Here is a 15,442-nt window from a genome sequence, read left to right as displayed (position 1 = left end):
TGATTTGCAGAAGCACAGCAGCAAATACTGCTTTTAAAATGACCCTTTTGATTTGCTATGCCCATCTCACTTATATGACTCGCAATTCTTCAGGTGATATTTGCAGCTGACTCGGTAGAGATCAATGTGGAGATCATTCTGAAACATTAAAACATGGCAATTATTGGAACGCATTTTCACTATCAAAATATGAAAGAATGAAAGCTAAATGACCTAATTCATCGTACAGACATTTGACATGCCAAATTAGAGGAACTTTCAACAAATTTAATAGTTGCTTGCAAGTTTGAAGCCTCTCTGGTTTAGCAATGGGTATAATTGCTTATCAGTTCGCACAACTTAGAGCACAATATGACAACAATAATAAAAAAACAACAATTTGACAATTGGTAACCAAAGTTTGGCCTTCTTTAGTTTGTAATCAAATCACCATTCTACCAGAATCATTGGACTTATATCTTGGCAAAAGTAAACTTCCTTTGAGGTAGACTTCAGCGGCTCATTTCCTGCGAAGCTTTCTTGACGCTTGAGTTTGCCTCTCAAATTCTTCATTCCCGTCATCATGAAATTTGACAGGCCGAGGCTTAGTTCCATGATCAAGTAAAACCAGGCTCTCCTTGTATGCAAATAGTTCTATATTATCAGGATTACCTTGGAAGTGAAGATCTTGAAATTGCTGGTTCCGAGGGTCATGAAGATAAAGATCCCCCCAGTGGATTCAAACATCACCTCGCCATTCTTCATAAAACATTGAGGCCAACAGATATCGAATGAGCAATCAATTTTAAACACCAAATCTTTCCTGAACAACCTTCACCCATCATCCATATATGCCATCACTCCAGTGAATCATGCACAAATAGGTAAATTGAATCGCGAAAGACTGCTAATGATCCAGTTAATGCACCATCATCAGAGCTAGACACTGGGAGTGGTATTTCTTCAAAAACATGGCCAGCCATATTGAAACACACAATGAAGTCATCGTACTCAGATTCATTAGCCTTTCATGCAAGCTAATATGCAGATCCATCAAGAAATGTCTTTGCCATATGACTGGTAATAAAGTATGAGAGTTCAATCTCAATTTTTGTCCAAGAATTTGTTTTCAATGAGTAAATTTCAACAACAGGCGGAAGTGTTGGGGGGCCTGTGAGATTCCTTTCCTCATGATACAAAATTCTGACCACCTTATATTCATCCAATTGAGGAACGTAGCCAAACCCAAAAACTAGGTGATTAGAAACATCGGGAAGCTGCACGGGGGATCTACAAAGATTCTTGATCATTTTTGTGGCAGGGTTCCAAAAATACAGTTTGCTACTAGATCTAGGAGTTGTAGGGTAAAGAAGAAAGAGAACACCATTGCAACAACCAAAGACTTCAAAACTTTTAGTCGGTTCACACAAAGGAAATTCTAATTTCTTGTGCTCGGCAAATGTTTCATCGGAGTACAAAGTGCAACACTCGTTTTCCGTGACATCCAAGCTATCTTTACCAATCAAATAGCTTTCCTTATATAATGAACGTTGATTCATATGCATGTTAATAAAACAAGGATCTCTAATGAGATTAGACCAAGATTTGCAAACAGACCTGAATTTCATGAGATCTTCGATAGGAAGTCTTGATAAGATGTTTGTCATTTCATCTCCAGGTGGATCAGCAGGGAAAATCATCGTCCTAATTAAGATAATAATAGCAAAGAAGTAACCAAAAAAGTTTGATGCCTAGCTAATCTAAAAATTCTTTACAAGATCAAATGAAAAGGGAAGTTTCCTAGAAATGGAGCACTAAAATTTGACTAGTTAGGCAAGGTCATGAAAGAGGGAGGGAGAACGATAGAGAAAAATTGTTCGAACTAAGGTTGTGAACTATCACAAATATCACCGAGACAAAGAAAAACAAGGATTCATAAATGATGATAATGTTGGTTGACGAAAAAGAGGAAGAGGGGTAAACAAAGGAAGGTGTACATTGAAGGGAAAGAAAACAATGATTGGGAGATCGGTGGTGGGTAGAGAGATTGGCGGAGTAAACAAGAAGGAGAAAAAATCATTCACAAAAATGTAAAATGAGTAAATATAGATTGATATGGAGCAAATCAAAAGGAGAAAAGAGAAAATACAGATTGGAAAATAAATCGTTCATAACAATGTATCTCTACATGAAACATAGATTGAAGGACTAGTGGAGATTGGTTCTTGATATAAACCTTCTTGAGTAGTTAATATTAGTTACCGAGTTAAGATGACTGCAAAGTTAGGAACTTGATAAAATCGTAAATGTTAGCCACTGAAATATTGTGTTTCCACAAGATTGGACAAGGGCTAAAATATTAGAGAAGTTCTCAATTAGAACTCAGAAATAGTGAAGCATATATAAAACTGAAGAAGTACTAATAATGACAACTAACAACATAGAAAGAAGTATTCATGAATTTTGACATACTCACAGAAGTAAAAAAGAAGATTCTTTGTTTTCCATCGGGACAAACTCAAATCAGACGGTCCATGTCGCATCTATCAATAAGCTTTTGTGGACATGTGGACGTCTGAGATGTAATCCATATGGATCCTTTAGAGACTTCCTCGAAGTCTCCGAAGTCAAAACTAGGGATTTTCTTCAATAATAATTCTCTCAGATAAAATCATAAATTGTTGAAGAGAATCCCTCACTTTGACTTTGGAGTCTTCGAGGAAGTCTCTAAAAGATCCACATAGATTACATCTCAGACGTCCACATGTCCACAGAAGCTTATTGATAGATGTGACGTGGACCGTCTGATTTGAGTTTGTACCTATGTAAAACAAAGAATCTTTTTTTTTTTAACTTCTGTGGGTATGTCGGCATTCATGAATGCTTCTTTCTATGTTGTTAGTTGTCATTATTAGGACTTCTTCAGTTTTATACATGCTTCACTATTTCTGAGTTCTAACTGAGAATTCTCAAACATTTATTATTTTATCAAGTTCGACTTGTTTATCTAATCCAAATCTATATTTACTCTTTTCACATTGTTGTGAACGATTGTTTCTCCTTCTTGTTTACGTCGCCAATATCTCTGCTCACCACCGATCTCCCAATCATTGTCGTCTTTTCCTTCAATGTACGCCTTCATTTGCTTACCTCTCTTGATCTTTTTTGTCCACCAACATTATCATCTTTGATGAAGCCTTGTTTTTCTTGTCCTGGTGATATCTCTGACAGTTCACATCCTTGTTTTGAACGTTTTCTCTCTGTCACTCTCTCTCTCATGACCTTGCCTGATTCGTAGAATTTTACTGCTCCATTTCATTGAAATTTCCCTTTTATTTTGATCTTGTAAAGAATTTTCAGATTAGCTAGGCATCAAACTAAGATTTTGGTACTTCTTTACTATTATGATCTCAATCAGCATGATGATTTTCTCTGTTGATCCACCTGGTGATGAAATAACATACATATCTTGTCAAGACTTCCTACCGAAGATCTCATGCAATTCGGGTCTATTTGCAAATCTTGGGGTAATTCATTATAGATCCTCATTTTATTAACATGCATATGAATTAATGTTCATTATATAAGGAAAGTTATTTGATTTGTAAAAAATTATCTTATTTATGATGAAAAATGAGTGTTGCACTTTGTACTCTGATGAAACATTTGTCGCGCACAAGAAATTTGAAGTTCCTTAGTGGGAATCATCAACTCAGATATTTGAAGTTTTTGGTTGTTACAATGATGGTCTCTTTCTTATTTACTTCCTGATGTTCCTAATCACCTAGTGTTTGGGTTTGACTGGTTACCTCAACGGGAAGAATATAAGGTGGTCAGAATTTTGTATTGCGAGGAAATGAATCTAACAGGCCCCTAAAACTTTTGCATGTTGTTAAATTTACTCATTAGAAACATATTCTTGAACAAATATAGAAATTGGACTTCCATACTTTATTAGCAGCATTATAACAAAAGCATTTCTAGATGAATCTGCATATCAGTTTGGACGAATAACTAATGAAATTGAATATGATAACTTTACTATATCTTTCAGTATACCTGACCACGTTTTGAAGAAATAAAGTTGCCAAAGTTTCGCCTCGTTGATGGTGCCTTAACTAGATCATTAGCAGTCTTTCATGATTCAATTTAACTACTTGTCATGTCCCAAAATCACCTAGAGTGGTGGCATTTATGGATGACGTGAAAAGGTGATTCTAATTTTTTTTTCTTTTGTGCCATCAGTTTAAAATTGATTGCTCATTCAAAATCTATTTGCAAGACGAAGTCCATCATGAATGATTAATACTGCATAATTGATTGCACTAATTCAAAAATTATAAAAGCTTAATTATGATTTGAAGCTTAATTAAGAAGGAAAGAGGAGAACCGAAATTTGGATTAGATGAAGAAGTCGAATAATTTTCTTTTGATTAAGGCAATCTGGGGTTTTGAGATAATTTCGATAGAATTTATGTATTGAGATATGTTTTTATTATTATTTTTTAATGTAATGTTGATTTTATATATGTATGTATATATATATATATATATATATTTGGTTTCTCATCCGGTGTCTGGTATCCGCATTGGAATCCGACTAATCCGGATTCGTGCAGCGTAGGGCTCCATTCGGGAGAAGGTTCCCTACCAAGGATTTTTCCATACCCAGGGCTCGAACCCGAGATCTCTGGTTAAGGGAGGAGCAACCCCATCTGCTGCACCACATCCTTTGGGATATTTTAATTAATTATAGTCAGAAGTTTTTTATATAACTAGTTTAAGTGACGTGTGTTGCACGTGTATCCATTATTTTAAGAATAAACGTAATAAAAAATATATTAGTTCTACTATATTATTTTATTAAGTAGAAAAAAATAATAAAACACCGTAAATTTTTAAGATAAAAAGTGTAGTTGATTAAAGGTGAATTTAGTCATTATATTTATTTTCTATTTTTTAGAAAAGGTTATTTTTTTGAAAAGTTATTTTTATTTTTAGAATTCTATATATTTGCACTTTATGTAAAATATAATTATGTTTGAAACAATTTACATACCTACACTATTTTCGTCGTCATTCTCAGAACTTCACTTTCCATATATATTTTTGTTGTTGTTGTATTTCCATTGTTTCTATTATATGGGAGATTTTTTCTTTTTACTAAACACCTAATGAATTAATAAAGAGAAAAGTCATAAAACCCCCCGAACTTGTCCGCTCAACTCACTTTAGCACTTAAACTAAACTTCTATATATTTACCCCCCTTAACATCTTTAAAGTGAATTAATTTCACCCTCAAAATCACAATCTCACTCTCACTATGGAGAGTGCACTACACGCGCGCCATGTCAGTGCCAAATCAGTGCCACATCATTGCCAGGTCATTGCCACATAAGAAAATATAATTTTTTTAAAAAAAATAATCCAACAGACATATTATTTTTATATATTTTTTAAAAAAGCAAAAAATATATATGTACTATTTATATATATATATATATATATATATATAATATTTTTAACACACACACACACATATATATATATTATTTATATATTATTATTAATATATATATATAAAAAGACCCCCACCCCCCCCCCTTCCTCCTCCTCCTCCTCCTCCTTCTTCTTCTTCTTCTCCTCCTCCTCCTCCTCCTCCTCCTCCTCCTCCTCCTTCTTTAATAGTCCTCCCCCCCACCCCCTCCCGTTCCTCCTTCTTCTTCAATTCTTTAACAACCCCTCCACCCCCATGCCTGTTCCTTCTTCTTCTTTAATTTCTTTTTCATCATTAACACCATTGTTTCACCATTAACACCAATAACTTGATTCAAATTTAACAAGAAATTGATAAATAAATTGTTCATATAGATTAAGCCATGGCTCCTCCATCAACAGTTAGAAATCAACAATTGCAAGTAGAACAAAACCTAAATCCATCCACAATAATTTCAGGTCTACCAAATGATTTAGCAGCAATAATACTAATATTCGTTCCTTTGTTTTGATCTGCCATGAAACCCATTAACGGAATCATACACAACAGAAACTCAAACATACACCACACAATAGGGAGCTGACCAAAAAACACATATACTACATAGATTCTCTCCCATTTTTATGGATTCATGGGGAACCTCTCACCATCAATACACAAGCAACGCATCAGAGAGATCGAGAGAGAGAGATTTAAGGGGGGGAAAGATCAAAGACAAAAAATAAGAGAGAGAGTTGAGAAAACACAGTAAAGAGAGAGAGGCGGGAACAGGCTGCTCCGACAAGTTCTCGCCGAAAAACGGTGGCACGACTGTCCGTTTTCCCTGATATTCTTCATTGTCGAGTTCGCCTGAGCTCCGACGAAGCGAAATAGTATCCCCATCTCTAATCCGATCAAACTCGAACAATTTTAGTCCGATTCCGGCGAAGTCTGTCAGAAGATGATTGAAACAATGACGGGATGTGCAATTTTAGTACAGATTTAGCTCTATTTCGGTGTGATTTGGGTATTTTGTTTGATGATGTACCAGAGAAGAAAAGGGTGTGGGGTGTGGGTGTGGGTATGGGGTTATGGGGTAGGGATAAGAGGTGAGGGAGGGTGGGGGGCATTGAAAAAGAAAAGATTATTTTTTTTAGTATATTTATACATAAAATAAGTGGGATTATATAATTTTTTAAATAATAAACACGTCCTTTTTTTTAAAAAATGTCACGTCAGCATTAGAGGTGAAACAAATACACTTTAAAGATATTAAGGAGGGTAAATAAACAAAAGCTTAGTTTAAGTGCTAAAGTGAGTTGAGGCGACAAGTTCAGGGAGAAATGATGTCTTTTCTCATTAATAAATAGCAATTTTATACACTCATAATAACTGGAAAAGTATATTTCATATTTATATGTTTATTCTATAAAAATTCATATATACATTTATGTACTTACTAATAATAAAAAAAATTATTTCACTCATAATGAAATAATTTGTAATAACAGAAAACACATAATTTAATTTAGAATATAAATATTACAAATTAATTTAAAATTTTGTACACATTTAAAAATACTTTATATAAATTGATAAGTGAGAATAAAATTTGTAACTAACTTTAATTTTTTTTTTTATATACATAAACCTGCATATTAAAAAGTTATCCAAACCCTATCATTAAAAATAAAAAATAAAAAAATGAATTAGGAAAGTAAACCAATACTACCTGTACTTTGCAAGAAAAAGGAGAATTCCAAAAGCTTTAGTTTCTTCTCACTAAACTCTCTGTTTCCCTAAAATATTTTCTTTCTATTACTGATACTACACATATTATTATGCGATGAATAAGCTAAAATCATCAAGATCGAAGTTGAACTTTGGTAGACTAAATTTTGAAGATTATCTTCCTACTGTAATTCTATGTTTTTTCCCCTTTTCCTTTGTTTTTTATACTTAACACGTTTGAAGATTTGAATTTCTTTATCCATTTTTGCTTTACATTTTTTATATGTTGAATTTCTTAAAACCATTTTTGCTTTATGATTTTTTGTTACTCCTTTTGCTTTGTATGTTCCATGATTTGATTTTTTAAATCTATTTTGGTTTAATTTCTTGTTTCAGATGTGATTTGCTTGATATTTACATAAAATATATGTTAGGTATGCTTAATATTGTCAATTTTAATGTCTTGATATTTGCATGTCAGCTGAGATACTTGAATTTGAGGTATGGAATAGAAATAGAAGCAGCTAGAAGGTTGTTAGAGGAAAAATTGTCTAGATATGTTTTTAGAAGTTAGATATGCTCAAAAGGGGTTTATGGTGAAATTCTACATTGGAGTATTTTCACTCTAGGGATAGACAAGTCATGGAGATAAATCCATTGTGATGTAAGATTCTTCCCTGCGAACAATTGTGTTCATATCAATGGGGTTATTTACTCTCTATAAACCTTTATGAAGACAATAACATAGCTGCATTCAATGTTGGACAATAGAATTTTAGATTGATCTCATTTCCTCCTGGTGTAGAATCGAGCCCGAGTGTATATTTTTCATCCACTACGACATGGTGCATAACTCTTTATATAATGTCTATAAACATTTGATTCAGTCAAATCTACATAGATGTTGATTTTATGTCTAATGGCACCTCTCTTAATTTTACTCTTAGGGAATTTGCTATCGTTACTGGATTGAATTGTGTCTCTAATAGGTACGACTTTATTTTTGACGAGGATGTACCAAACAGGATTGTTGAGAAGTATTTCAACGGTGCAAAATTTTTACAGAAATGTCAACTATTTCTTATTTTTTGGTAATGTATCCTATTTCTCTTTCATAGTAGGGAAAAGTAGCATAATATTGCAAACACCAGTATGGTGCATTTTAAAGATCTTGGTATGCATGAATTTTGGGAAAGGTAGGATGACAAGGGTCTATTTTTAGGTTACCAATATTTTACGATAAACTGATGAATTCTTCAATCCTAGATTAGTCTATGATAAGAAAATTTTGTTATTTACAATAAACCAGCTTTGCTGGCCTTTTCGTTTCTGCTATGTTGCTCGGACTCTTCAGAAGGGTTGCCGCACTCATGTCAAATCCTCCAAAAATGCACTACTTTTGGAGGATCCGTACACCCAGTGGCATTTTTAAAAGTCTGTGCAACATAGTATTTCTGTCGAGTATCTGGTTTAACTTCATCTACTTCTAAATAACAGGCAGTAGTCGCCACAGCACCGCCCTTGTCTTGAAAAGGTATTTTACTTTTTTTCTATTTTCCCTCTAAAGGAAGTCATACGTGAATTACAACTTTGGAGAAAACATTGCAGTGTTACAAGTAATTCTGTTTTCCTGAATAGTTACTTTTCTCTAGCTATGAGTGACATGCTATTAGTGTCATAATTGCAGGGGTTTCTCTGATTAGATTTTTGATTTAGCAGTGGTCTACATCAGCCTTGTGATGTATGATGCACATGTATGTATTTGAAACCTAGTGCATCCCTCCTTGTTTTCCCAGCTTCACTTCAGAAAACATTTGCTTTCAGAGTTTGGAGGTTGTTTGACCTGCAGTATGAGAAAATGCTAGAATTTTTCTTCTGCTAAGATTCAGAGGAAAATTCTGGGTATTAAGTTTATATGTTCTGAATTTCTATGTTGCTTGGATCCTCCAAAAATGCAGCGGCACCCATGTTGGATCCTCCAAATGTACTACTTTTGGAGGATCCGACGCGCATCCAGTGGCATTCTTGAAGAGTCCGAGCAATAGACCTGAATTCTAGGATATGACTATTTTCTTTGTTTGGAACAGATAACTTATAATTTTCAATATAAATTTTTAACACAAATACATAGTTTGAGTTATAGCCGAACTTGTTAAAAAATCTTATATCATTTGTATGCAGCTCGTGATACTATTGTACTTTGTCTAAACTCTAAGTTGCTTGAATTTATCTTAAAAAGTATGGTCGTGTGTGCATATATATTGTTTTCCTTCCAAAAGTTTTAGCGGTCCAGGGGGTGACTGACGATAGGGGTCTTAAGAAAGACGAATACATAGGGACAAGGTTGTAATTGAATTCCTGATTATGTATGACTGATGCTCATTTTAGTGATTCTTGATTAAGAAAGACAAATACATAGGGACAAGATTATGTAATTGAATTCGTGCTATGGTATAGTTCCTATTGATTAAAACTCAAATATAAAATAGTGGTTTAAATTATGTCGTCCTTGGCTGATTTTTTTTTTCTATTTTTTTCCTTAATTTTATGTACGTTAGGAAGAATTGTTTTTATTCTAAAAAATATTTAGATATTTTAAATAATTATAACTGTGTAACATGTTAAGCAACGTTTGTGTTGATAAGAAGACATTTTTTTCATGTATTTAAAATATATATAATTTACAGAATATTAAAAATATATATATTTATAGAACATTTGGTCGGTGCATACGGAATAAGATGTTGATGTAGATTCTCCTATCTTGTATTCTTTGAAATTCATCTTCTTTAATCGAAGGTTTTTTCATGTAATATCTGTCCAATGTAGACGTGTATGAAGCGTTCATTAAGAATAAATGTATACAAAATTAAAGATATATCAATATATTAGTTGTGCGTATGTTATTTTAGTAAGTACATTTTTTTATAAAAAATATAAATTTAAATTTTCAATATAAACAGTGTGGTTGATTAAAGATGAATTAAGTCATTATACTTATTTTCTTAACTAAAATTTACATATATACGCAAGGTAACTTTACATTATTACAATAAATCCCATATTGACAAAGTAATTACATAAATTCCAAAGTTATTACTAAAATCCCCTATTTTTTTTACTTTCTCTCTCATTCCTCTTGTACATAAAAAAAAAAAAGGATTTGTATCTTTACTTTCTCTCTCTTTCCCATATATGTTCCCTTTTTTTCTCCCATTAAATAATTCCTTACTTTCTCTCTCTTTCCATATTTGCTCCCTTTTTTTTCTTCCATTTAACAATTCTTTACTTTCTCTCTCTTTACCATATTTGCTCTCTTTTTTCTCCCATTAAACAACTAATTGTTCCTCCATTATTGAATAATTGTTTTACGCTCAAATTCAAGCAATCCTATACTTAGAGATTACCAATTTGTAAGTTATCAAACATTTATTGAACTTAATGATTTTATTCACTAATTTTTAGTTTTTTTTTCCAACTTTATCAAATCACAACCTGGTTCGATTTTTGGTTGCATGTTTGCTTTTTATGAAATTATTTGCTTTTGCAAATCTATTTCAGTATGATAGTTCGATAATATCATTTTTTTTCAATTATTAAAAGTCAGATCTTTGTAGTTTTTGTTTTAAAGTTGAGGATCCTCCTTGGCCAAGGAATAGTTATCTCTAAACAATTGATGAAAGTGCACTTATTACTTTAGAGCAGAATTTTTTTATAATAGTCGTCATTGAAACAATTAATTTTTTGATGTTAAATGGTTACAATGTTACTTTTTGGATGTTAATTCACATTTTATGGATATCCTTATTTTTATTATACATATATATCTTCTGAAGAAATTTTTTGCAATTACTTACACTATATTGTAATGTTACTAATATAGTTTGGTAGTTATTGAGTTTGCCTTACATTTTATTATATATAACATATAAAACTAAATTACAAAATAATGTGTTATTGTATATCAACATATTGAATTTTTAGCAGTAGGTAAATTATGTTATAAGTTAATAATACATTGAACAAGTGTCTCATACGTTAAAACTGATGTATTACATAACATCATACATGTTGTTAAACGTTCATGACTTAATAGAAACTAAAGAAAATATTTAACGTCATACATATTTAAAAACTATAACACTATATCATATATTATTAACATACTTTTAATGTATTTTTTATATTAAATACTTTGTAATGTATCATACATTTACACGAAAGTATAATCTATAACCATACACATAAAACAAAATGAAAAAGGCAACTTAAATTTTCATGAATTATGTTACATAAGTCTGCCATTTCTTATGTTGTTTAAATAAAAAATAATACACGTGGTCAGTTAAAAGTCATTGTTGTCAGTAAAATATCATGCATGTTAATAAAGTATACTAGTATATCATGCATTACTTATTTATGAAAGTTTAATGTATAATTATGTAATACACATTACGTTTCAACAACTATTTACTATAATAGTTGCTAAATTACATAGTATATACACACCTACGACAGGTCGACAAAATTCAAAACCCCTTATCATGGGATGTTAGGCAATAAAAAAGTATTTAAACTCGTTATCTAATGTCTTATGCATCTGAATGTGCGATTCTGTATACATTTGGTTCATCATATAGATATAACGAGACATTTTTCGATATCCATCTATTGGTTCAACTCTAAGCATCGCAATCGCCTTCTCTTTTGTGCGTCAAACTTTCATGTAGTTAATATCAACTCCGTCAGCAACCTTCATCTCTTCAATTATGTCCGCTGGTGTGTGTATTCTCTTGTGATTAATTAATTTTGGTGCTGTAAATTTACTCATAAAATCTGTTGTCGCAATCAAATTATTCAGCAACTCTATCGCTAAGACTGCAAGTATGCCTTTAATCAAATCTTTTTATCAAAAATATTTCCGAATGATTCATACAAGACGCCTTCAACACCCACTTGCATTCTATGTTACGACAGTGCAGTATATATCTGCATCAAATTTTTACACCGAGTCATTGTATTATACAAAAGTTCTACAAATCATAATTTCAGTAAAAAAGAAAAAATTGGGCCTGACACAATTTCATTATACATTCACTCGAATGTATAATCATATGTTATACATTTGGAATTTTATGATTAAATTCCCAAGAACCCAACTTCAAAACATGAACTTTTTCAAAACGTCTGATAACATATTACCATACATTAAACCATCAACAAATAAAGACAATACTTATATATCATACCTTTGTTACAACGACCGTTAACGCAATCGAATTATATTCACTACCTTCAATACAAAGTACAACTCCTGTTTATCTTTCAAATTCGATTTAATCACTTCAATTTTTTGCGTACTTCGTCGAGATCCAATTCCATGGCAATTGTAGCAATCAATTTCAGAAAGTTAATACTTTTAGAAACAATAATGACATCACTTTTGTATGATTTATAACTGATTTTCGACTCCCAGACACTGAAATGATGCAACAATATGGGGATGTTCATCTTTTTTTTTGTTTTTCAGAAATCAAGAAAGAAGTCGACTTTTTTTTCTCAAGAACGTATATCAATAGTTATGAAAATTAACAGTAATGTTTAAAAGTTTTTTTGAAATTTAAATTTCAGTTACTATATTAACTCATACACTACTTAATTATAGGTATTTAATGGAGTAATTTAAGGATATAAGTATTTAATGGAGTAATTTAAGGATTTGAAAGATATTTTCTGATAGCTCTTTTCCTTAATTGTAGGCAAAACAGTTGTCATACATCTCACAAATGTATAACAAACCCACGAATGTATAAGTATATTTTGTAAAATAGGGAGAGAGAAAACCTAAAGGGATTTTCTGTAAATACTTTTATACTACGGGGATTTGTGTGGTTTACACTTTTCTTAAATGTAAAAGTTTGATCTATTTTTACCGAGAAGGTCTACGGTTCAAGTTCGTATAGCCCTATATAATAAAAATGAATATATTTTTTTTATAATTTTTATTTCGTCATTATCACTTCTTGCTTGTAACTACGCGAAATTTAATTATTCCTATTAGTTTATTCAAACATAAATCGTAACAATTAGTTTTAAAAATTTATATAGATTTAAAACACTTCATATAAGTTGATAAGTAGAGAATAAAATTTAGTGGAGAGGATAGAAATGACATTTCAAATTAAACTATTTCCATGAAAATGGCCATGAAATTTAAATTTCATGGCCATAATCATTTCAATTTACTGGCTTGTTCTATACCCTTTTTACACACATTCTATACAGTTTCTATACATATCTTATACATATAAATATTCTATAAGAAATTTATATAGTTTTGATACACAATTTATATAATAACTATACTTTTTTTTACACGTTTTATGCAACAATTATATAATTTTCATACACTTTTCATACACTTTTTATATATTTTTTATATATATTTTATACATATACATATTTGATAAAACTATACAATTTGTATACATATCTTATATAGATACATATTCTATTTAACAATTATATCATTTTTATATAATTTAATTATTATTTTTAAAAGGGACGAATTGCGCAAGTTGAATACTGTATCAACATTTTATATAGACTGTATTGGTATTGTATATGGACTGTATATGAAATACGTAGGTCAAAATGACTCAAATTAGAGAATGACTATAAAAACGATAATAGTATATCCGACTGCCTACTTTTTGGAAAGTTTTTAAAATTGGGCTATTTATTTTAAAAAGTGTTATAGAATATCCTTTTTCCTAAAATTTATATTAATTTCAAATATATGAACATGTATTTTGAAAGCAAAATAATAAGTATAAATAACATAAATACCAACCTTTTAAAAGTAATTACACTCTCTCCCACTTTTTTAATTACTTTACTCTCTCTCCCTATTAATAGACATAACATAGCCGACACATACATAGCATTCTATGTATATGTGGGATTTTTGTAATATGTTTAGGGAGTTGGGATTTTTTGTAATATTGAAAACATAAGTTGTGTATTTATGTAATTTTTAGAAATAATAAGGTAAGTATGCCCCAAACCCGTCGGCCCAATAACTTAAGCAGATAAAAAAACACAAATAGGAAAGTAAACAAATGAAATTCGTATTTTGTCTGAACTACTCTAGAAGCTCGTTTTGTTACTCTTATTTTTCTTCCTTTTGTTGCTCTTCTTTTTCTTCCTTACAAAGCTAAGAATTTCCACTACACTTTATCCATACAAAAAAAAATTTCGTGCAAATTCTGCATAGCTTTACCCTTCCACAATTTCCATTCTTTCATATTTAATTTTAAAAACTTTCTTGACCTAATATTTATAAAAGGGTTTTTAATATTTATCCTTTTTTTTCTAAGCTTAAAATCATGAAGGTTCATCCTCATTTCTGGGCACAAACACGAGTTAAGAGTGAAAAGGGTACAATCATAATCCTTCTCATTTTCCTCCAATACTCACCATAAATAGTAAAAATCATATCTTGAGTTTTTCCAGTAAAGATATCAAAAACAACATTTCTTGTTCTTGATCCAAATTCAACTCTTTATGTGTGTAGAACTTCTTTAGCTAATTCAGGGGATAACAGAACAACCAAGTTTACTTTATTTGCCAACCATCATTTTGCTATGTTGGAGCTCTTGTCCTGACCAATGAGAGAAATAAGTCATTTTGGGTTTAGGATCTTCAATTTCTCAGTGAGATGTAGCATTTATTCACTGTGAGCTTTCTTTTTCTACAACCTCGATTTATTCCGATTAACCGCGATTAGTGTAAAAAAGGCGTTGATCTCTTTTTGGGTAGTTATTTATATCTGTTTTGTGAGCTTGTATTGGCGTGTAGTGTGTACATAATCATCTTGGTTTGGAGATTTTGGATTTTTTTTAGTACTTCATGAATGTGTTGATGTTTGCATGTCATTTAAGAAATTATTTTTTGAAATGTCTCGCCATTTATTTATGCATGCACTGCTTTGTTTGGTGTTACCAGCAAACAGGTAATTAACTTGTGTTTAGATGAATAGATTTATTTTTGTAAGTTTGTGTAGTATATTGTATAACATGATTCTGTGGTTGTTTATTTATTTTTTTCTATTGGGGTGTTATTCCAATTTTGTTTGTTGATTTTGTGTTTTCCTTATTTGTCTTAAGTCAGAGTATGTCGAAAACAGCCTCTCTACTTCATTTGAGGTAGTGGTATGAATTGTGTGCACTTTATTGGGTATGTTGTTGTTGTTG

At 31.2% G+C, this 15,442-nt stretch overlaps 1 protein-coding gene across 1 annotated transcript; it reads right to left on the bottom strand.

Moving 5' to 3' along the window:
• Positions 1 to 795: 795 nt before the first annotated feature.
• On the bottom strand, positions 796 to 2,098 carry LOC107844116 (F-box protein CPR1-like). The gene has a single exon (XM_016688610.2). The coding sequence runs from the start codon at positions 1,677 to 1,679 to the stop codon at positions 1,017 to 1,019; it is 663 nt and encodes a 220-aa protein (XP_016544096.1). The 5' UTR covers positions 1,680 to 2,098; the 3' UTR covers positions 796 to 1,016.
• Between the last annotated feature and the right edge of the window lie 13,344 nt (positions 2,099 to 15,442).

The sequence above is a fragment of the Capsicum annuum genome, chromosome 10, assembly GCF_002878395.1.
Source record: "Capsicum annuum cultivar UCD-10X-F1 chromosome 10, UCD10Xv1.1, whole genome shotgun sequence".
Lineage (NCBI taxonomy): Eukaryota > Viridiplantae > Streptophyta > Magnoliopsida > Solanales > Solanaceae > Capsicum > Capsicum annuum.
Note: the sequence above shows the minus strand (reverse complement) of the source record. Positions and strands in the feature narration are given on the sequence as shown.

Coding starts and splice junctions, on each gene's coding strand:
- LOC107844116 (XM_016688610.2), bottom strand. CDS start 1,679: ATGATTTTCCCTGCTGATCCACCTGGAGATGAAATGACAAACATCTTA.